General features: G+C 45.0%; 1 protein-coding gene across 2 annotated transcripts in view; it reads right to left on the reverse strand.

Annotated features, from left to right (window-relative positions):
- Window positions 1–2,197: 2,197 nt before the first annotated feature.
- The window catches only part of slc4a4a (solute carrier family 4 member 4a), a 37,457-nt gene continuing 17,732 nt past the window's right edge, over window positions 2,198–21,922 (reverse strand). The window contains exons 6-27 of one of the 2 annotated variants that reach the window (XM_037482219.2): window positions 21,427–21,587; window positions 20,220–20,399; window positions 17,532–17,608; window positions 15,103–15,260; window positions 13,916–14,003; window positions 13,289–13,443; window positions 11,790–11,900; window positions 11,356–11,530; window positions 11,136–11,269; window positions 10,679–10,953; window positions 10,141–10,208; window positions 8,500–8,706; window positions 8,280–8,393; window positions 7,914–8,075; window positions 7,258–7,436; window positions 6,387–6,459; window positions 5,833–5,901; window positions 5,568–5,741; window positions 5,274–5,435; window positions 4,394–4,487; window positions 3,732–3,811; window positions 2,198–3,381 (exon numbers count right to left, since the gene is read on the reverse strand). In XM_037482219.2, the coding sequence (XP_037338116.2) occupies window positions 3,768–3,811; window positions 4,394–4,487; window positions 5,274–5,435; window positions 5,568–5,741; window positions 5,833–5,901; window positions 6,387–6,459; window positions 7,258–7,436; window positions 7,914–8,075; window positions 8,280–8,393; window positions 8,500–8,706; window positions 10,141–10,208; window positions 10,679–10,953; window positions 11,136–11,269; window positions 11,356–11,530; window positions 11,790–11,900; window positions 13,289–13,443; window positions 13,916–14,003; window positions 15,103–15,260; window positions 17,532–17,608; window positions 20,220–20,399; window positions 21,427–21,587 (2,860 nt within the window). In that variant the 3' untranslated portion in view covers window positions 2,198–3,381; window positions 3,732–3,767. The remainder of the gene's footprint in view (window positions 3,382–3,731; window positions 3,812–4,393; window positions 4,488–5,273; window positions 5,436–5,567; window positions 5,742–5,832; window positions 5,902–6,386; window positions 6,460–7,257; window positions 7,437–7,913; window positions 8,076–8,279; window positions 8,394–8,499; window positions 8,707–10,140; window positions 10,209–10,678; window positions 10,954–11,135; window positions 11,270–11,355; window positions 11,531–11,789; window positions 11,901–13,288; window positions 13,444–13,915; window positions 14,004–15,102; window positions 15,261–17,531; window positions 17,609–20,219; window positions 20,400–21,426; window positions 21,588–21,922) is intronic. The other variant, XM_037482220.2, reaches the window with a different exon arrangement.

The raw sequence follows: 21,922 nt of genomic DNA on the forward strand, positions 1-21,922 counted from the left end.
CATTCAGGAACAGAGTCTCAGCGAGGTCCAAACATCCAAAGGAGATTGCAGACTGTTAATTATGCCCCTTCCCCTCGCTCCATTCCTTTGAGGATATTTATGCACAGTGTGTATATAAATAGCAATGGTGTGTTTTCACACCTTTTTGATTTGACAGAATGTGATAAAAGTCTCCTCCTTGGGTGAGTAGCTCATTCGTTCATTGGTTCATCGATAAGATGTCCGTTGATGAAGCTTCATGTTTCGCTCTCACACACAAAGTCAATCAATTCAATTCGATTCGTTTTATTTTGCAGAGCCCAAAATCGCAAATTACTAATTTGCCCCAGAGGGCTTTACAGTCTGTACACATGCAACATCCTCTGTCCCCAAAACCCTCACATCGGCACAGGAAAAACTCCCCAAAATATGAAAAAAAACCTTCAATGGGGGAAAAAAAGGGAAGAAACCTTAGGGAGAACGTCCCGGGATGGACAGACTGACATGGATGTCATGTGTACAGAATCAACAATGTAAAAGATGTACAATACATTCGACTCCTACAACAGAAACAGAGTGTCTTTAAGAATGAGTGAGTGTATGAGTGAAGCGGACTGAACACCTGTCTGGTTATTAGTCGACATCTCAGAAAAGCTGTTGACGCGTGCGGTGGATTAAATAGATACAAATTGATGTTTACATTGCAGTTGGCTCGTCCCCTCAGCTGCTCTCTGCCAACTCGCTGTGGAATCTATCACACGCCCCCCCACCCCCCCCCACCCACGGCGAGGTGTGACTGAGGTCACATGACGTCAGGGAGCCCTAATGATGAGTCTTTAAATGCATCCTGTCAGCGGCAGAGACTCCACGCTGCTGGAGTCTCATCCTTTGCCTTTGCTCACTCTCACTTACACACACACACACGCGCACACACACGCTGTAGAAAACAAGCATGATTAGGACGTTTGCAGGCGGCTGAAGGCTTTCTGCTCCTCTATTATTATAATGATTCCTCTGATGTGTGTTTCTGGATTCAGGTCATTTATTTTTGGGACCAAAAAAAGATTCTTTAGTTCCTTTTGTAACTTTAATGTGAGTTTGTCAGCTGATTCACTGGAAAGCTCCTAATTAGAGTCACAGAGAGACAGTACAAACAAATCCACACTCATTCAGCCTGTACATTATCTAGACAGCATAATGTACAATAATCATACACAATAATAATAATTGTTGACGTCAACAATAGGAAGCAGTATTATATTAATGTTAAGGCAATAAATATTAGGCAGAAGAACCTTTTCATCCACTCTGGTGGTTTTAAACTTATTTACAGATGAATATCTGATCGAGGATTAAGAGCAGAGGAATAAACGGCCACAACAACCGGAAGTACCTCATTAGCAGCTTGTTCTGCGTTTACTTCAATTAAAATAATGTTTAAAAACAGGAGAATCTGATCCCGTCCGTCTGCAGGCTGCGATGTGGCTGCTTCGCCACTAGGAGGCGCCACCGGACCAGAAACCACTGCGACACCGACGAGTCCCTCAAAGTGCAGATGGAAGAAACAAATGAGGTCTGTTTGCTATTAATGCTATTAATATATTATCATCTATGAATTGATCATGTTGTAGATATGAATATGAAAAGTGAAATGAACAAAAGTTGAAAATGAAGTAAAAGGTACACACAATATTTGCTCTTCGATGTAGTGGAATAGCAGTAGTACAAGTAGAAGTACTTCAATTCCTTTTCTCCTCTGAGTATTATTGATTTGGATCCATTCATTGATTATTTACAGTTTCTCACAAACTGATCGGAGAAGTGTAAAATCTAAAAATCATAATAAAGAAAATAATAGTTACTGTCAAAATGCCAAAGGTTGGAAATATTATTTTTTAGGTTAAACAATTTGTTTTTGATCCGTAAAGTGTCAGAAAACACACCTGAAGTTGAAATATCGTCATCCAGAATCTATTTATTTATTATGGAAGAAAACAATAAAGTTGAGCTACTCTTCCAAATGAAGATTCAACAGATTCGTTTTATGTACTTTTACTTTAATATTTAGGAATAAATTGTTAAAGTCGACTGATGCTGCATCAGCGTATTTTGCAGTTTCTAAATCCGACAATTAAAATCTTACTAAAGATGATTTGGGTTCCAACATGAAAACACGAGTTCAGTTCACAACGTTCATCAAAAGAATCACAACTTCCACTGTTTGAGAACTCTGTTTATTTTCCAATGTACATTTCATTTCAAAAATATAAATTCTAAAATAAACCATTTCACCTGTTACTAAAAGTCACAAAAAGTTAATTGAAAAAAACAAACTGTTTTGAGTATTCATTCCGTTCCCTAAATATGAACATCGTGGACACTTTTCATTGGATGTTGTAGATTCAAACGAAGGACTCCAACTTTTGGGGTTGTGGAGGAGTGACGTGGAGACGGCGTATACCTGTCCTGTCAATCACAGTAAGCCCCGCCCCCGAGGAGTACTCTGCTTGGTGTAGGAAATGACTCCAAACAGAAAGTCCGATTTGATTCCCTTCTCATAATTCTTATAAGCCACTTAGGTTCAGTACAAGCCATTATTTGATAAGCATTCCTAGTTAGTCTAAGTTTGGCTGAGGATAATCTGAAGATTAAATATCTTTCAACTGATTTCTACCAAAAGGGAAAAACACTTTAGTTTTACCAACAAACACAAAATAATCATTAAAAAAAGAAAAGATTTAACTTAAAAGTGTAGCAAAAGCTTTGAACAAACGTGGAAGAAAGAAATTAGAAAGAGAAGGTGAAGCAATCAAAACATGATAATAAAAATATTTACCTCATCTGCATATACAAATATTTGTGATTAATTCATTATTAATTAACTTAAAAATAATCTATTCTCACACATTCTATTGACAAGCTATAATACAGTGAATCCCTTGAATCGACTCCACCACAAAACAGAAAGAAAATATATATTTTTTAAAAGTCAACATTTTGCATTTGTTCACAAGTTTTTAATCTAAAACAAGAGGTAGAGCTAAAGAAAAAGAAAGATTACTGCTACAGGAAAATGTTATTTAAGTAAATCACTTCATATAAAAAACCCACGGACAATGATTATATTTATAATGCAAAGAGTAAAAACGAAAGGAGCAGTGAGAAGAAAAGTGGGAGGAGCCACATTCATCCGTTTCCTGTGGATCTGTGAGGAGAAACATGACGTGAAACGGCTTCATGAGAACAACGATGACTTTTCCTCAGAGCTGAGGACGGATGTCTCGTCTCTACAGAGACGTCTCGGAGCCCCGGCTCCTCCAGTAGAAGGAGTTGTCGTCGTTGTCGTCGGGGTCCATGTGGATCCTGATCTGAGGGACAGACTTCAGCGGACTCATCTCGGGGCTGGAACACACACAGAACGTGATCACAGATCAATGTTTGTATCGATTAGTTTACTTTGTTTCACTAAAGAGAGAGAGAACGACCGGCTGACGATCACCGTCTCTCTGTGATGGTTATGAATGAGTGAGTTATTGTGGATTGGGTCGTTGTGGTTCTCATTGAGACGGGACGGAGCAGAAAGCAGGAAGTCCACGTTAAGTTCATCAGCGCAGCCGACCTTTAAAGGTCAGTCTGGCGTTTGCGACGTTGGACGCCACGTCAATGAATGAATGAAAAAAGGAAAGCGGTGCCAGTTATTCATACACACACACACATATATATATTTATATATATATATATATATATCTCACCTGGACAAGCAGCTGTCTTGGTAGTAGCGGAGCTGATCAGCACGATGTGTGTCGTTCGAGCAGCGATGGGGACTTGTTTCCTGTGGAGGAACACGAAGGAGCAGCTGTTAGGGGGCGTGTCTGCGAGCATCAGATTTAACCAGCATCACAGCATCTCCTCAGGGTCAAGGACTTTAAGAGTTGTTTTTTTATTTATAAAAAGCACCAGGTCAATCTTTGACAACGTGTGCTAATGTGGTTTAAGGAGTTTTAAACGTAATTGAAACAAAGGATCAAATTCAACAAACTCTTCCAACAAAGTGAGGAGCGAATATTTAAGTTGAAGTCATTCACTGAAGAAATAAGAGTTTGGCTCATCAAGCAAGAATCAAAAAGAGGAAAAGGAATAATAAAACACCACAAACCAAGAAGAAAAGCTCACGAGGAGAAGAATCATTGTTATTTTTGATCAGCGCTGAAAGTTAAAGAGAGAAAGGAGGAAAGGTCATGAAGGTCATGCAGTTAGTGGAGGACGAGGAGGAGGACGAAGCCCTTAGATGGAAACGTACTCACAGCAGGGCGAGTAAAGCATCTCACTGGCTCGGTTATGAACGTGTCATGCGTGCATCATCCCCGGACCCAGAGACCCCCCCCCTGACACCCCCCCCCCTCGGTCTACTCACTGTCACGGGCCTTATCGCCTAAGAAAGGCTCCTGCTCCATCGTGTCCATGGGGATTTTAACGTTGGGAACTTTGTCAATGTAAGGACAGTCGGACTGTTGGAGAGAGAACACACACACACAGCCTGAGACGGGACCGTCGTCCTCACACACACATCCACGCGGCCAGCGGACCCCCCCCCCATCCATCCCTGAGCGGACTCCTCCCGGCGAGGCATCGATCCAACGGCCTCTCGGTGTGGATTTGAAATGAGAGTGAGCTCAGCGGTGTATGAACGCATGAACAATGAATCGTTGGAGTCGCGATACTCGTGGAAACGTGGAACAGAGACTTCTGCTGCAGATGAAAATCAGAAATGTGATAAAGCTTTTCCGCTTGTCTGTGAGAATCAAAGGGCAGGAACTTAAATCCAATTTAATCCACTCACGTCCGGCCGATGGCATTTTACAAATACATCACTCGCTGCAACTAAAAAGGTTCTCTGATCCGACAAGTCTTCATTCCATCGGAAATGAAATCACCAGAAAAAGATGCATCGTCCTCCAGTGAATTCATAAAGACAAAAACCGGACCCGGTCCAAACTGACCTGTTTGACTACATAAAACCAAGTGGACCTCGACTTCCAGCTTCTGTGCCCAAAGGCTTAAAACAATGCGGATGATCCAATTACTTTATAATCGCCTTGAAGACATCAGAACTTCTTTACAGAGATTATAAAATCTATCTATTTATATCCAATCCCATGCGGCTATTGATCAGCTGGCGGGTAGGCGGTACAGGAAGTGAGCGGTGGTCGGGGGCGGGGCTAGCGATGTGTCGATGGGCCGTCATGTAAGACACCAGAAGGACCAGGTGTGAAATGTACATCGTGAACTCTTACGTCTTCAGCCTCGCTGTCGACGCTGCCTCGCTTTTTCTTTTTCTTCTTCTCGTCCTCTTTCTTCTTCTTGTCCTTCTCCGGGATGACGTCGTCCAGGAAGCCGAGTTCGTACTGCGAGAACATGTAGTCCATCGCTTTCCTGACGGCCACCAGAGCGAGGATCTGAGAGCGGAGGAGGATCAATGATCAGGGTGAACATCAGCTGCCCCACAGACGGTGCCTTTTAAATCATTTTTACTGATTCGTTTCATTTGTGTCGCACAACATTCAATAATCACGACTGAGGTGTCCTACCATGACGGGGAACACGATGGCGGCCACCGTGGACTTGAGGACCCACAGCAGGGCCAGGCAGAGGATCTGGATGAAGGTGAAGAGGTGGACCTTCCTGAGGGGGACGTGTCTCAGGTAAACCAGGTCGGGCTGATGCTTCGCTGGCATCAGAAGCAGCTGCAGGCGATCCATGAACTGCAGGCGGACGAGAGCACGCAGCGCGTTAACAGCTGGATAAGAAGGTGTACGTGTGTATATGGAGAGGGAGAGAAAATGGATCATTTACCTGCACTCCATTGAGAGAAGCGACTCCCATGTAGAGGAAGACTCCGTACAGCACCGGCATCGGGATGAACTGAGTCAAAGGAGAATATTTTAGTTTTATCAGCCATTCCAGCTCCGAGGAATAATCATTTAAAGCAGAGCAGTCATTTTAAATGAACTCTATAACACAAAGGACAAGTCGATGAAGTATATATATATATAGATATATATATAAATATATATAGATATATAAGGACCGTAACCAGCTTATTTCATTCACTGCAGCTTCACATTCCACATTGAATTTGGCCAAAATGATAAATAAGCACTGACTATGACGATGGCAATGATCTTGTTGACCTCTGACCTCCGAATGGAGAGTTCAGTGTTTGTGGAACAGACTGATACAGAATTTAAAGTTTGTAGGTCTAGTCATGACAATAGTAAGAGGCCTGTTACTTCATTTTGACAATTAGTTTTTCATGAAATAAACTCTTTACCGATTGAGGAATCAAAACAATCGAGGGTCGTTTTGAGAGGATGAAAACATTAAACTTGAGACAGTAAGGGACTTACCTTTAAAATAGGAGCCATCAGCACAGACAGGCCGGTGAGGATGAACACAACGACACCAGTGAGCCGCTGCTCTCTGCAAAAAAACAAAATTACAGAACAAAACTCAAATATCCGTCGGTGTTTAAATTCCCATTTTTGGACACAACAACGGTCACAAAGTCAAAGAAAACATGTGAAGGGAGTTCAGAGGGCGAGGAAGGGTTTGTTAGTTCAGCTCACAGCTGACGCGTCGGGAGGCTCAGCAGGACGACGCCACACAAACAAAAGTCCGAAAACAGGAAGAAAATCACGACGAGTCTTCACACAGCTTCACTCAAAAAACACAAATCTGAGGTTACGATAATATTGCTGCGGTTTAGAAGAAACAAAAGTGTTTTACCGTAAAGGATTAACGGCCAAATGAGAAGATCACAGCTGGGGTCATGACCTCTAATCAGTTATTTCATGTTAATAAAGGATTCTGCAGACTGAACAACTCCTTCGCTGTGTTTTTGGTAAATCATTATTTTTCCTGGATTGCTTGGTTGACAGTTAATCTTTCCACACATTCCTGACTGAAAGCCCACCATGTTCCACGCTGAACTACGGCTGCAGTTTGTAGATTATAAAAATAAATCACCTCTTGTAAGACAACTAACAATTGAGCATTATCTTTTAATATCTATAATAGCTTTGGGGTTTTGTAAAGTAAAAATCAATATAATAGTAATTAGTCATTTGTTGGTAACATTGGAAGCTCTTCTGAACTTCTGTTTTCAGTTCAGAATCCGATGACCTTCATGTTCCCTTTTGTCCTCTCCTGCTATTGTTGTGTTACTAATGCTTTTTTGAGTGGTTTGCAGCGTGGAAACCACGTGGACGGAGGCCTCACCTCACACCCAGGAACTTGGGCTGCTCTCCGGGGGCCGATGTCTCCGTCTCCATCTTCAGGCTGTCGATGTGAGCGATGGAGATGACGGTGGCGGCCACGTACCACGGCAGGCACATGAAGGAGCAGACGATGAGCAGAATGGCCACCCAGAGCAGGTCCAGATGGTAACCGGCCCCTTTCTGGTACAGACAACAGACAGCAGCGGGTCAGAGGTCACAGACCACACCATGTGACTGACTGAGCACTTTGGATCCCTGCGGCTGAGGAGTTCTCTCTTTAAAGAGAAGAGTCGCGGAGCTACAATCGGAGACAACACAACATTTCGGTGCTCGGCGAAACATCTCTCACCCCCACGAGAAGAATGACCCCCATATTTAACCACAGTGTGAAGGCCTCCAGTGTCCTGGACATGCTGCTGAAAAACGCATTCAAATCCAAAGAAGCTGTCATTGCTCCTTACATCACAGCAACTTGGTTTATGCCGCATTTTGCTGCAAAGTCGAAGGCTGTCATAAATGTTTCAGCCAACTGTTACGCAATAAATAAAAAAAATCCTCCCACTCGTAGTGTGAGAAACGAACAGAAATGAGTCCCAAACCCTCCGCCCCCCCTTTGCAGTGTCCTCAAACAGTGAGGTCATGGAGCATGCCGTGCACCTTCAGCATGTGCTCCTTCCTGTTGACGATCACGGCAGTGATCTGTTGATCCATGAAGACCAGGATGGTGACCAGCAGGGCGGGGAGAGCCGACGCCAGGTAAACCCACCAGGGGTTCCCTCCGAAGGGGGCAACGAACCAGCCCCGCTCGGGACTTGTTGGCTGTGGAGGAGGAGGAAGATGAATTCATTCAGACGGAAATCGCTGCGTTCCATCGGCTCATGAAACACGATACATCTTTTTTTTTATTCCAAACCCTCTCCGTCCAACTCCGTTCGTTGGGCAGATGTTTTCAGTCCAAAGCAGCTGCTGTTATGTTCCATGAAGCAACCAGAACAAAGTGCGCTTGAATCGCGAGGGACTCACCTTGAATTCACTTGGCACGATGAGTTTGGGAGTTTCGACTCCGACGAGCATGTCCACCCCACAGAAGATGAGGATGGCCAGGATGATGGCGAAGTCGCTGATGAGTTTCCTCACCTGGGAGGGGGGGGGGGGGGGGGGCGTGGACACAAACACTTGTAAACAGCGCAATTCACGCACGCGACTGGTGACCCGTCGGGTCAAATTGGCGTCGCCGACTCACGCTGGTGGGGAAGAACTGGCTGGTCTTGAACTTCTTCAGAAACATGGAGCAGGTGTAGGTGCCGAAGAAGAGGATGAAGGACATGAGGGCGATGTCCGGGATGAACTCGCAGGCCTTCCCCACCAGCTCGCCGTTGTACTTCAAGCAGTCCGACTTTGAGAGGGACGACCAGCTGGCGTTCATGGGCTGCATGGAGGAGAGAAGAGGCTGCAGAGGAAGAGGAGCGCCGTTACAGAGGAAGAGGAGCGCCGTGACAGAGGGAGAGGAGCGCCGTGACAGAGGAAGAGGAGCGCCGTGACAGAGGAAGAGGAGCGCCGTTACAGAGGAAGAGGAGCGCCGTGACAGAGGAAGAGGAGCGCCGTTACAGAGGAAGAGGAGCGCCGTTACAGAGGAAGAGGAGCGCCGTTACAGAGGAAGAGGAGCGCCGTGACAGAGGGAGAGGAGCGCCGTGACAGAGGAAGAGGAGCGCCGTTACAGAGGAAGAGGAGCGCCGTTACAGAGGAAGAGGAGCGCCGTTACAGAGGAAGAGGAGCGCCGTTACAGAGGAAGAGGAGCGCCGTGACAGAGGGAGAGGAGCGCCGTGACAGAGGAAGAGGAGCGCCGTGACAGAGGAAGAGGAGCGCCGTTACAGAGGAAGAGGAGCGCCGTGACAGAGGAAGAGGAGCGCCGTTACAGAGGAAGAGGAGCGCCGTTACAGAGGAAGAGGAGCGCCGTTACAGAGGAAGAGGAGCGCCGTGACAGAGGGAGAGGAGCGCCGTGACAGAGGAAGAGGAGCGCCGTTACAGAGGAAGAGGAGCGCCGTGACAGAGGAAGAGGAGCGCCGTTACAGAGGAAGAGGAGCGCCGTTACAGAGGAAGAGGAGCGCCGTTACAGAGGAAGAGGAGCGCCGTGACAGAGGGAGAGGAGCGCCGTTACAGAGGAAGAGGAGCGCCGTGACAGAGGGAGAGGAGCGCCGTTACAGAGGAAGAGGAGCGCCGTTACAGAGGAAGAGGAGCGCCGTGACAGAGGAAGAGGAGCGCCGTTACAGAGGAAGAGGAGCGCCGTTACAGAGGAAGAGGAGCGCCGTGACAGAGGGAGAGGAGCGCCGTTACAGAGGAAGAGGAGCGCCGTTACAGAGGAAGAGGAGCGCCGTGACAGAGGGAGAGGAGCGCCGTTACAGAGGAAGAGGAGCGCCGTGACAGAGGGAGAGGAGCGCCGTTACAGAGGAAGAGGAGCGCCGTTACAGAGGGAGAGGAGCGCCGTGACAGAGGGAGAGGAGCGCCGTTACAGAGGAAGAGGAGCGCCGTTACAGAGGGAGAGGAGCGCCGTTACAGAGGAAGAGGAGCGCCGTTACAGAGGAAGAGGAGCGTCCCGCACGAGGCCGAGCGGATCATCGGAAACAACATCGTTCAACGAACACTTGAACTTTATCTTTATCTTGCCGCCTGTGGTTAAAGTCTTTAGAACGATGCTTTAAGCAAATCGGGGAAATACAATTCACCATTTTAAACTACATTAATCAATTAGTTACTAGTTACTGCGCAGATTTGTGTTGTTAAAAATAAAAAAATAACTCAACTAAATGATGATGCCTCATGTAAATATGCGATCATCATTCATTTATTTTCTCAAAGCAGAACAATAATAACATGAAAGACTTACCAGATCAGTGCTGTTTAAAGACTGTAAAATAGCTTCCAATGAATCGTCAACCATGTCGGACGTATTCTCTGCAATAACAAAACAAAATCTGATTTATAACACTGCACTTTTCCTCCTCAATAAGATTTCATTTGTCTAAAACCTTCTGTAATAGCATATTGTAGTTTATTGTCTATATACACATTATACACTTAAACACTCGGCTGAACGTTTTATATATAAGTTGTTGTACTTGTTGTTAAGCTCAGCTGCTTTTAGTTAAAGGCTGGTGTGGTAAATATGTAGCCCCAGAACCAAGTGAGACCTTTAAGAACAGACACACACACTCATTTTATTCTCTGTAACCATCACAACAAGGAAATATCTGTCCATTCGTGTCAAAACAAGACAAAGACTAAACCTGAGCAGCCAATAAACCAAACTGACAATCCTTCCTCCTCATGAAATGAATCTCAAAGTGTCTCTAATGTGTCCCGTCGGCATTCAGGAGTAAAAACACACTCTGCTTATTGAGACGATGACATTAAGACGATCTCACCAGGAACAGCAGGCGCCATGCAGAGGCAGTCGTACTGCGTGACGTGCTCCATCTTGAAGTCGCCGTTGATGGGGTAGTGGTCGGCTAGTTTGAGCATCTTCTTGAAGGCGTCGTAGATGAAGATGAAGCTGATGAGGCAGGAGAAGCCCTCCTCGGTGAAGCGGGTGAAGTACTGAACCAGGTAGCTGGCGTCGGTGGCCACGAGCACCAGGCAGTAGAACGCCGACCACAGGCCGATCCACAGGCGGAACTCCATGTAGTCCAGTGAGTTGTCTCTGTGGGGGGAGAGGCACGACGCACATGAGCATCACAGGGCGTAAAGAAATAGAAAAAAAGACCCCACAGTCGGTCTAATATTCACATATAAACACATGAAAGCTGACAGACTGTTGACCGAGATGCAGAGTTTAAATCCAGCTACACTCGACGTTTCGGTTTGACTTAAGGAAGTGGAGACCTGCTGAAATTGAAGAGCAGCCGTTCAAACACCAGGACGGGCCCGGTGCTGCTGAGGATGATGAGGGGCTGGCCGCCCATCAGGCAGAAGACCACGCCGGTGATGGCTGTGCCCATGAAGCTCTCCAGCACGCCCTGCACACACGGAGGGGAACCGTTCAGAGGAGGGCTCGGGACCCAGGCGCTAAACACACTGAAGGGGGTTCCAATCCCGGCCCGACCTGCATGTTTTCCGTAGCATCCCCCAGCAGACCGCCGAAGGTGATGGCGTTGGTCACGGTTCCCAGGTAGATGAACAAAATGGCTGACAAGGCCTGAATGTGAAATGCGTCGGTGAAGTCACTGATGAAGAAAGGCGCTTTTCTTTTTATGTCAAGTAGGAGACCTCCACAAAACCTGAAGACAGAGAGATTACAGATTACTGGAGGGGCCCCGAGGCGCAGAGACCAGCACCATCCAGGAAAAGAGCATCTTCAATAAGACATGAGGTCTGTGAGTTGTTCTTTGTACATCTAGAGCAAACCTGAATATTTGCAGGTTATGCTTCAGAGATCCACCTTTGGCCTGTTGTGAAATGGTTCCAACCTGGTAACTAATTTATCAGAGCTACCTAGTCTCAAATAAAAAAATAAAACTTTCTTTCATAATTTCATACCTTCCAGTCTTCTTTAGCTCGTCCCCAGCAGCATGTCCCCCTCCTCCATGACCTCCATCATGAGGCATATCTCCGTTCATCTGAGAGTCTCCTCCTGCGTACATGTTTTTCCTAAAAATACACAGAAATACAACGTTTTGTTGAGGCTGGCAGGAACTAGAGCATTAAAGGGCATTTATTAGCAGAAATGGCAAATCTTTACAGCAGCCCTGAATGGACAAACCTAGTTCTGGCCCTAATAATAATAATGATAATGATAATTATAATAATAATAATAATAATAATAAGGCCCTTAGTGTGGTTGCGTCATGTTTTGCACACTAGGGACTTTCAGCCGGCTGCAGTCTGCTAACTCGCCGCTAGATGTCCTCAAATACTGCAATCTACACCGTGTAGTGTCAGCATGTCCTCATGGCCTCTTTTCTCGTGTTGGGGGATCAGAAGATGTTGATATGAGTTATTGCTCAGTGCTCACATAGAGTAAATAAAACGTTCCTCCCTGTCAGAGTAAACCAGCAGCTTTGAATTGAACCCACTGCTGTACACGTGGATGCAGAGATTCTGCACTGAGAGCTCTTCTATAACACGATGTGGTCAGTGACACATCTGACACGTTTAATGCACAAACCTGAACTCGCTGACCCTCGCTTTCGCATTTCTTTTCACCACCAACTCATTTTTAAATGAACTAGTAACAAATTCTCTTTTGTTATACACATTATAAAGTGCCGGAATTACTATCCAGCAGAATGTTTTCTGGTTAAACCATGCATGTCTTGTGCAGGGTTTTACTTTGTGTGTAACTTGCTTAATAAATGACCAGCAGATTAATACACAGCCTGATGACCTTGTAGAACAATTGTGATTACAGATAAGACGGCCCATTAAACCAGCTGTGACGACATCAACAACTCATTGCTATGATGGAAATTCAGTTTGTTTGGGTGTATTCATTGTAATCCCAGATATAATCGTACATTAACCCACCAGCAATCAGGCCTGCAGTGAGCCGTCAAGGGGAGTTACTTTATTTAAAGGAGAAAATGAGCTGATATTCTGCATCGAAGAGACTCACCAGAATGTTCAAGCTGATGATCAAAACTGATTTCACTGAGATGGTGAAAATTCATGTTTTTCTCTTGAAGAAGTGAAATACCCTTTAGTCTAGATGTAACACTTGATTAAAAATATGATAAAAACTAACGAGGACATTTGACACTGCAGTGAGTCTAAAAAAAAAGTCTACATTTACCCCCTCGTATGACTCCACTATATTACGGTTTAAATCCAGCTCACAGTGAACTTCACCTCTGACCATCAAACTGTAATCACTCCATCATGAGTCCAGGTGGACCTTTGTCTCCACCACTGCAAAGACAGCGTCTGCTCTGCGGGGATTTGGCAGCCGGCTCTTTGACGTAAGCGATGTACAACAAGCCCTCGCTCTCACATTCAGCCCCGAAGCCAAAGCGGCCCCCGACTGCTTCCTGCTCACAGACCTTTTGTCCGAGGAGGGGAGGGATTTGGGGGGCTCGATCCTGATGGCCGGGTCCCACTCCCCCGGAGGGAGCACGATCACCTCGTCGAGGAACTCGTCGATGCCGGCCAGCAGGTCTTGTCTGTCCCTGGCCTTGTACGCGATGTCGTGGAAGATCTGAGGGACGGGGCGTCCGAGAGAGAGAGAGAGAGAGAGAGAGAGAGAGAGAGACTTGTCACATCCAAGCATCAAAATCAACCACACAACAAACACCAATGAGGCGATTCGTGTGGGGAAGGAGAAGCGTTTCAACAGTAAAATGTTCACTTTGTGTACAGCTCTAGGGTTTAGGTAAAATGTAAAATGTTGATAAATTAACCCTGGAAAAGAAACTTAAACATTACACGTACCGCTGACCATAAAGTGTGGCTTAAAAAACTACGGTACAGTTGAAACGCAATGTCAGCTACAATCTAAAATTGATGGGTCCACAAAGGATTATTTATAGTGTGAGAAGTATGTCGGCTCCTCTGAGATCGGCTACTTTGTGTAAACATCGAGGCGTAAATATTGCGGGTGAAACCTGAGGCTGAATCTTTCGCTTTCAGCGTTAAAATATAAAGGTGATGTGTGTCGCCGCCAGTCGAACCTCATCCGACATCAGGGTGGCGATCGCTCTGCCAATCTCGTGGTACGACTTGGCTTTGCCTTTGGGTCCCAGCAAGATGAATAAAAACCTGCAAATGCAGCAAAATTGTTTGTGTTAACAATGCCCTTTAACTTCTGACAGAAACACCTTTAATGTAAAGTTACAACCCGATAACAGATGATCTGGTGTCTGGTTTAATGTGTCTTTACTTTATCTATACGACATTATGTGTTATCTAGAATTTTCTCCAAGCACAAAGACATGTCATTAGGGAAGCCGTTGCATACAGTATACAGCATTGTGCGTGTACGCCATAAAGGTGACGCACTAGACGCGTAACCATAGCACAGAATGGCTATGGGCATTGCTATGTATACATAGTCACAAACTAATTTAGCCTCCTGGCTTTTTGCTTTCAACAGAAAACAGTTTGAGTCGCTCCGGTAGTTTTATTACACTTTAAGACACATTAAAATTAGTGCTGTAACAATTATAATTTTTAATTATTTTAATTATAATTGTGATTAAACACATGTTTAACAGAAACATGTTTATTTTATTAAAGCATAAACAGTTCACCTGTTCAGTGGTTGATGTATTTATTATAAATGTCTGCTGGTACTTTGATGCTCATAATGCTTAGTGATGTTTATAAGATGCAGTACGTGGAGGGACTTAGGACCCGGGGGGGATTTACAGGTAAAGGGGGAACAACCTGTGGGAAGAACGGCATGCTGGGTTATCCAAAATAAAGAGTTACAATTAAGAGCAGTTTGTTCTCACGTCTTGAGAATTTAAAAACACGACAGTAGTGCTTACAAATAACTTTGGTTCTTCAACTCAGACGTGTGAAAAGAGTTCGCTAACATTGCATATGTGTCAACACGCAACACTATATTTGTCCGCATTAATCAACGTGGCGAGCACTAATTAAAATAAACGCCATTTGTGAAGTTCCTAATATTATTACTTTACAAGTAAAATATAAAGACAGGGACAACTTCACATGATATACCCCGTACATTATGTTGATAAACGATTAAATTACATATTTTCAGACTGTTTATAAAACCTGTTATAAAACCTTAAAATAGGTGTGCAAATCCTCCCTGAAAACTACAACGGTCTCCACGGAGATGCTGTGCCGGAGCGTCTGTCCACATGGAACGCAGGTGAGTGTCAGCTACCTGGTGGGGACGGGGACCTCGGTGAGGGCTCCCAGCATCACGGCCTGCTGCAGACGGACAAACGCCACGAACGGCGTGTCCAGGAAGTCCACCTCCCCCACCAGCACGTTGGAGGCCTCGGCGTCTCTCGGCAACTTCTTCATGAACTTGTTCTTCAGCTGAAAGGACAAAAGGGGACGGGGGACGGGGCAGAAGGAGACATTAAGTGCTACGTTCACACCAGCAAGCTACCCAACCTTATTGAAGAAGCTCTATCAAAGTGGACCATCACAGTCAGCTTGAATACCAAACCCATTGTGTCTGAGGAGGGAAGGAGCGGCGGAGCAGGGTTGGTATTTGGTGCCGTCATGGCGACGGTGAGGTGTGTGAAGATGGAGGTCAGACACCCGCTGAGCTCCACAGGTTCAACGTTCTACCTTTTAGGACATTAAAGGGCTGCGTTTCCCAGCACCAGTTACATTACTTTCCTTCTGATCTTCTAATGTTTGTCCTCAGATTCATCGATGCTTCACTTTTCTATGTTTTTAATCCACGACAGGTTATTGCTTCACATATCATTTTAACTCTATAAGATGTTCCATAGAATGAATTTTTTTTAAATGGTGGCATGTTTATGAGCAGATTGAGATTAATAATAGACAAAAGTTCAAAGACAAAGAACCCTCGACATTGAGATAAGAATTGTCATGGAGATCTTCAGAGTTATTTATTAACTTCCAAACAGCAGCGAGCCGACAGGAAGCGTTTCCTCTCACACATAAATACACATCAATCACAGCTCCTCTGGGGCCTTTTCAAGCCAGAACCAACAACAACGTTGTCTTATTTTCTACATTCACAACAATCCAGAGTGCAGTGTTTCAGGGGGTGGGGGGGGGGGGGAGCTGTACTGTATTCCATCACATCAATTAACTGATTGTTGCCCCCAAACCATCCAAAAAATATGTTACCGCACAAAATACAATGACAAATAAAATAATGTCAAATATGATGCAATCATGAAATAAATAAACACCTCCGGTTTGCAGACAACTGAGAAACCCTTAAGAGTTGTTCAGAAACGACTAAAGAGGCAGAAAGGTAATATTTAACGTGTTGTCCCGACAGGCTTCAGGTCGACAACAAACTACATGGATACCAAAGGCTGGAGAGAAGGTGCGTCATTCTGTGTTTAAAATAAGATATTCCGATTAGACTGCTGACAAAGGGACCTTCTGTATTTGAACATATTGGACACAACAATAAGTAAAGAGAATAAAGAACAGCGAGTATTACTGGGGCTCAAAGAACTTCCATCACATCATGACTCCCTGATCATGTGCTGGCAGGACGCAGCCGAATGACCTCTAAAGGACGGAAGTCCCATAAACCTGCTGACCTTCCTCTGGCGAGATCCAAACAGATCCAATAAGAGGCAGTTGAGCCTCGTCGGCAAGACGTTTGTCTGTAAATGATTGAGAAGTTTAAACCGCCGAAACTGCACACCTTGACCAGGGTCCAATCCGCCCTAATCCACACCTCCATAAACTCCGTTTACTGACCCAAGGCACAAACTCCGTTACCCAAGACATGAAAACCTGCTCAATAACATTGACTTTTTATTCAAATTGTAGGTTTCCTCAGTTTTGCCGCCTTCTTAAAGGGTCATTTCACCCAAACACTATTTTACTTATTGGAGTATTATTCAGCAGATGATTGGAGCTCATTTGGCTTCAATGACGTAGCGAGAGATCACAGAAATGTCCAGATGAAGTACTTCATGGTGGATAATTCAATGTGGTGTTAATGCCGGCTTCATTCCACGAAGGAAACACCTGAGTGGACTTTACAGGCTGAGTCTGAAGATGTGCTTCCTGTCCACTTGTCCCTTTCCTTCCTCACACAGGAGGACAGGGGTCTGTTTGACCTAATTCTCTGACCACTTTCCTTCTAAAGCAATAAATCTGTTCAGACCATAAAATGAGAAATGAACCCTGGAGAAGAGTGACATGACTTCTAGCCAAGATGGAAACTCATTGATAAAGACGGAGACAAAGGCTCTCTCCTATCGAGGTGATCCTGTGACGTTGTAGCGGAAGTGGAGTTCAAATGTGCAACTTTCCATTGTGACTTTGTGCCAAAGCTCCTCGTCCTCCACACTGACCATGGAAGGAAAGGTTCATGCAGATTGTTTTTTGGATAAAGTAGTCTGCAGCAGCCTGTTGGGTCAATCTGAACCCTGCTCCTCTATTAGCTACTTCAGGCTAACACATTTATTCATTCTGTCAAAATGTTGATCATTAGACGATCTGTAATAATTAGACTTATCTGATGTGTAACAGTTTTTGCCCTTAAATTTCCAGTACGTCATAAAAAACTGAATCACCTCCAGGAAGCCTTTTTTCTAACTGCAGATTCATTTCCACCATTGAATCCTCGGGTCGACTCACCTGTTCTTTTTCCGGTTTGTCAGAGATGTCGTTCAGGCTGCTGGAGGTCAGGTCCCGGTGGGCTGTGGTGGGACTGTCTGAAAAAACACATCCGCCCCCCCATTTAGTTAGACCTGCGTCACGCGACGACCCCTTTGAGTGAACGCCGCCGAACCAAGCGAACGCACAGCGGCCATGACAGTTTGCTCCCCAAGCAGCACCCAACCACATCAACAGCAAGTCGGACGCCATCAACTTTCATCTCCTGAAAACGTCCTCCACTCACATCTTCACCGAGTGGAAGTGGCAGTAAGCCGCACACACGCATCTGTTTGGATCTTAAACCACACAAATGCTTTTCTGTTCCAGTCAGAAAGTCTTAATTAGAACGATAAGCACGCTCAATATTTTCTAAGATATAAAATGTAGAGATTAGCGTTCACTGTAGAATCCAAGAACAACATTACATTTAATGTAACATTTACAACAGAATGTCAACGTTTAACTTGTGTTTGTAGTGTCTGTTCCACGCACATCTTCATCTACGCTGATAATTATAAGCACTTATGAGCATGCAGCCTTAACGAGCTTTTCTATCCTCTATCCTCGCCTCACATCAACGTCTTCCTCGCTAAGTGCAGGTGAAGAGCAGACCGTGATTGACGCTCTGCTGACTTCTGGCTGCAGCTCGTCAGCGATGCGACAGCACAACTTACTGACGCCCTGGTGCCCACTGTAGCCCTTAATACATCTGCCCCCTGAGGATTGTGGGTAATAACATGCTTGTCAGTATGATGCAGTCAGTATAAATTATACAAAAAATTGTTTATTTTTAAATTAAAAAGGGGCCACGAATAAAATCTTTGAAAGATGTTATGTTTTGGGGATTATGTCACTAGTATATAAAGTAATAAAAGGACTACTACAGAATCAGCCTCAGGACTACGTTCAAACTGCAGAGGAAACCTTTCCGGTTCTGACTGTTTTCACTCACATCACAAACCGTCCCGTCTCCCACTTCCTGTCTGAGTCACGTGGATTGGACATGTGCAACTAAGAGACACGGCGGGGCATTCGGGCCGAGTGAGTTATTTATACGAGAAAAAAAAAAGATATATAGGCCCAAATTTACGAGAGCCGTGGCTTTTAAAAGACGCCTCGCTCAAACTCTTTGGTTGTTTTCACTACAAAGACGGGCTTGATGGAACCAGGACGGGTCGGCGGTCTGCAGTGTGAACGTAGACCGGGTCCGGTGGACTTACTGAGCCAGTCCATGCTGGCACTCCTCTGGGACTGCAAGTCCTCCAGTGAAATGTGACCCGACAGGCAAGTCACAGAGTTCTCCAGAGGACTACGAGCTTTGAGCGGGTTATCGGAGCCGATCCGGGGCAGCAGAGAGAAGGAAGGAAGGGAGAGATGGTAGAAAAACAACACCCACTGAGCCAAAGCAAGGAATTTGTTAAGAGAATGAAGTCAAGTGGTTAAAAAGAAACGTGTTTCTACGAGCTGCGCAGAGGAGCAAGGCGTCATTGAACCAGAAGGCCGTGGGTCATTGGACAGGACGACTGGATTTTAATAAACTGCGGGATGCACTTTATCCTTGTTTGGTTGATGTCGATGTTATGGTCTTATTATCAGCGAGCCCCCCCTTCTATTACTGCGCTGCTGATAACAGATGGTCGTATGTTTCCATTCCCGAGCACAGAGGCTTTTCTTTTGATGCGGTCGTAAAACTTGCTCCACAAGCAGCAGCTAATAAATAACTTCACTTTCCAACGACCCACGGCTGGTAACAGATTAATGACGTCGGCGACGCAGAGAAGCGTCCCGTTACTCAATGTGATGCAATCAAACACTGTTAGACAAGTGACAAGTTGTTAACATCAGATAGGCATCGTTGTGAATGGGGGCTGTCACTTTAGACCTCACTGATTCATAAGGGTTTATTCATAAGTCATTAAATCAGACATTTTAATGGGCCTGAAATGCAGCATAACACAGATGTTTTTGTCAGATTTAAAACTGAGATTGCAATTTTAGCAAAATTGATCAATGAAGCCATTTTTTAATCCCTTTATGATTCTTGTGGGACTTTGAATCTCTTGTGAAGCCTCAGTGAAGCCAAGTGACAGCCCGTCCTGTGAGATTAAACAGTTAATGTCATTAATATCAACTAAGTCACAAATCACTGGACAGAACATTTTAATTCATCATCAACTTCGGAGATTGTAATTCTAATTCTCTATGGAATCAAATCCATCTTATCAAAATTATTTTTATGACCTCACGTGGCCTTGGACCTTTCTCTCCTCGCATTATAAATCAATTCACTGAACTTCATTCATCAGTGTCGAGATTTACAGCTGAAGTCAATTTGAAATGACATGCACCTGCTTTTACAGGTGATAAATGATTAATAATCGCATGCCTGTGTGAATGAAGTAATGCAGTAGCCCACGGTGAGTGTGTTAAAAGTGTTGGGAGTGATTATTTTTGTGGGGAATTAACAAAAGAGATCTAGGAAACACTGTAAAGTGAGTAGAAGGTACTATGTTTGTGCTAAACAGCAGCAGAGGAGGCCACTAGTGTGTTGCACACTGTGGTTTTCTCAAAACCAAAGAAATCCAAATTAAACACAGTAATAAGCTAAAGTTTTGTATCTTAAAAAAAAAGAGGGAAAGGACTGCACCGAACTGGCACCAGTATTACCGTTTTCCTGGTTGGAAAACAGCCTACTTGCACTGGAGACCGTCTTGCCGATGTCGGCCAGAGAGCGCAGGTTGGACTTCTTGGTCTGGTGGCGATGTCTCCGTAGCAACGTGTACATCACTTTGTCCTTCAGCTCTGCCTTCAGCTGGCCGATCTCTATCTGGTTGTCAGTGATCATCTCTGCAGGTGCAAAGAGAAAGAGGGAGCGTCACCAAAGACCATTTCTGTCTTTTCCTGGAGGGAAGAAAGTTAAACAGCGACATTATGAGTTGTGCACATTACAGTAAAGAATGCATAATGATGCACTCAATATATTGTGATAATGTAAGCAAGGAAGTATATCTCAATGTTCCTAATTTGCAATCCAAGTTTTAAAAAATACAGCAAATCCTCAAAGCCAACTCAGATTTTCTACTTTAGACATAAGATGGAATATTTGTTTGAATGGTCTAGGAGCATCCTAACCCTAAATGACCAGGAGGAGGGGCACTCAAAGGCCCTCCAACTACGTTGTTGGATCAATTCATCCAGAAATTGGAGACAAAAACGAGTGCCTCCCAGAGCGCTTCTGTAGCAAAGTCTTCATGGCTTCATGAAACTTTCTTTTGTCTATTTATCTTTTTTTAAAGAAGAAGGCGAAAAGCCTGAATGGCGACAGATAGCAGCCTCGGGCAGTTTCTCCTCTGCCGCTAATGGCCCATCCGTCAGGTCGGCTGGCCTCAAAGCGAGAGGCCCAGCTCCTCTCGGCCTGCACAGTGCATGCAGCACACTCAATTACCTCACATTAATCACTCCCATGGGGCAACGCTTCCTCCTGCTCCCTCAGCCGGACAAAAACCAGGAGAGCTGACCTCCCTCAAACCGGGACGTGTTTAAAAAACTACTTCCTGAGCCTCCCAGTGTTCTGATTCAACGTACAGCACCGGCCCGACTTGCCTTGGAGCCAAGACGGAAGAGGAAGGGGAGGAAGGGGAGGAAGGGGAGGAAGGGGAGGAAGCATCTCGTGAGGAGCAGCTCTGCACGTCCCAGAATCAAACAGACCTCCACCAAGCGTCATCAGCGTGACGTCGAGGTATTATTCACTAGAGAATAATAGTGGCCAGTTTTTGCCAAGACTGAAACTAAACCAGTTGTGTTCATCTAATGAATCCAAACCCAAAGCCCCCACATGCACTGCGTTCTCCTCCCGTTCCACAAGCCGACTCACCAACAACCTGAGGGAGGGTGGAGGCCTCCATGTCGAGCATGATGGTGCCTTTCTCTATGCACGTCCTCAGCTCAAACAGGCTGTGCAAGGACAGCGTGGCCACGTGGGGTTTACTCCAGCGCTCCCCTCCTTTCTCCACCTTCTCCTCAAACTTGATCCACCTGGAAGGACGAAGGGGGGGGGGTTGGAAAGAAGAACTGATGAAAGCTACGGACATTAACACAGCGTGTTCCCACTTTAAGATGTATTCTGAAGTGCCATTTGTTTTGCCTCGAGAGTCTGTGTGTTTCTCTATCGTCTCCCTGGCGCACTGACTAAATACCTCCAATACATGTTCCTGTTTACAAGGAAGTATACATGATACAGTATATTCAATAGCTTTCAACTCTCAGTGGTATATTGCTGTACAATGCCATGTGTGCCATCTATATTGGGTCAGGTAGTAGTAGTACGTAGAGCCAGTAGAGCTTCTCATTTGTTGTTTATTTCATGTTGC

The sequence above is a fragment of the Pungitius pungitius genome, chromosome 5 (genome assembly GCF_949316345.1).
Source record: "Pungitius pungitius chromosome 5, fPunPun2.1, whole genome shotgun sequence".
Lineage (NCBI taxonomy): Eukaryota > Metazoa > Chordata > Actinopteri > Perciformes > Gasterosteidae > Pungitius > Pungitius pungitius.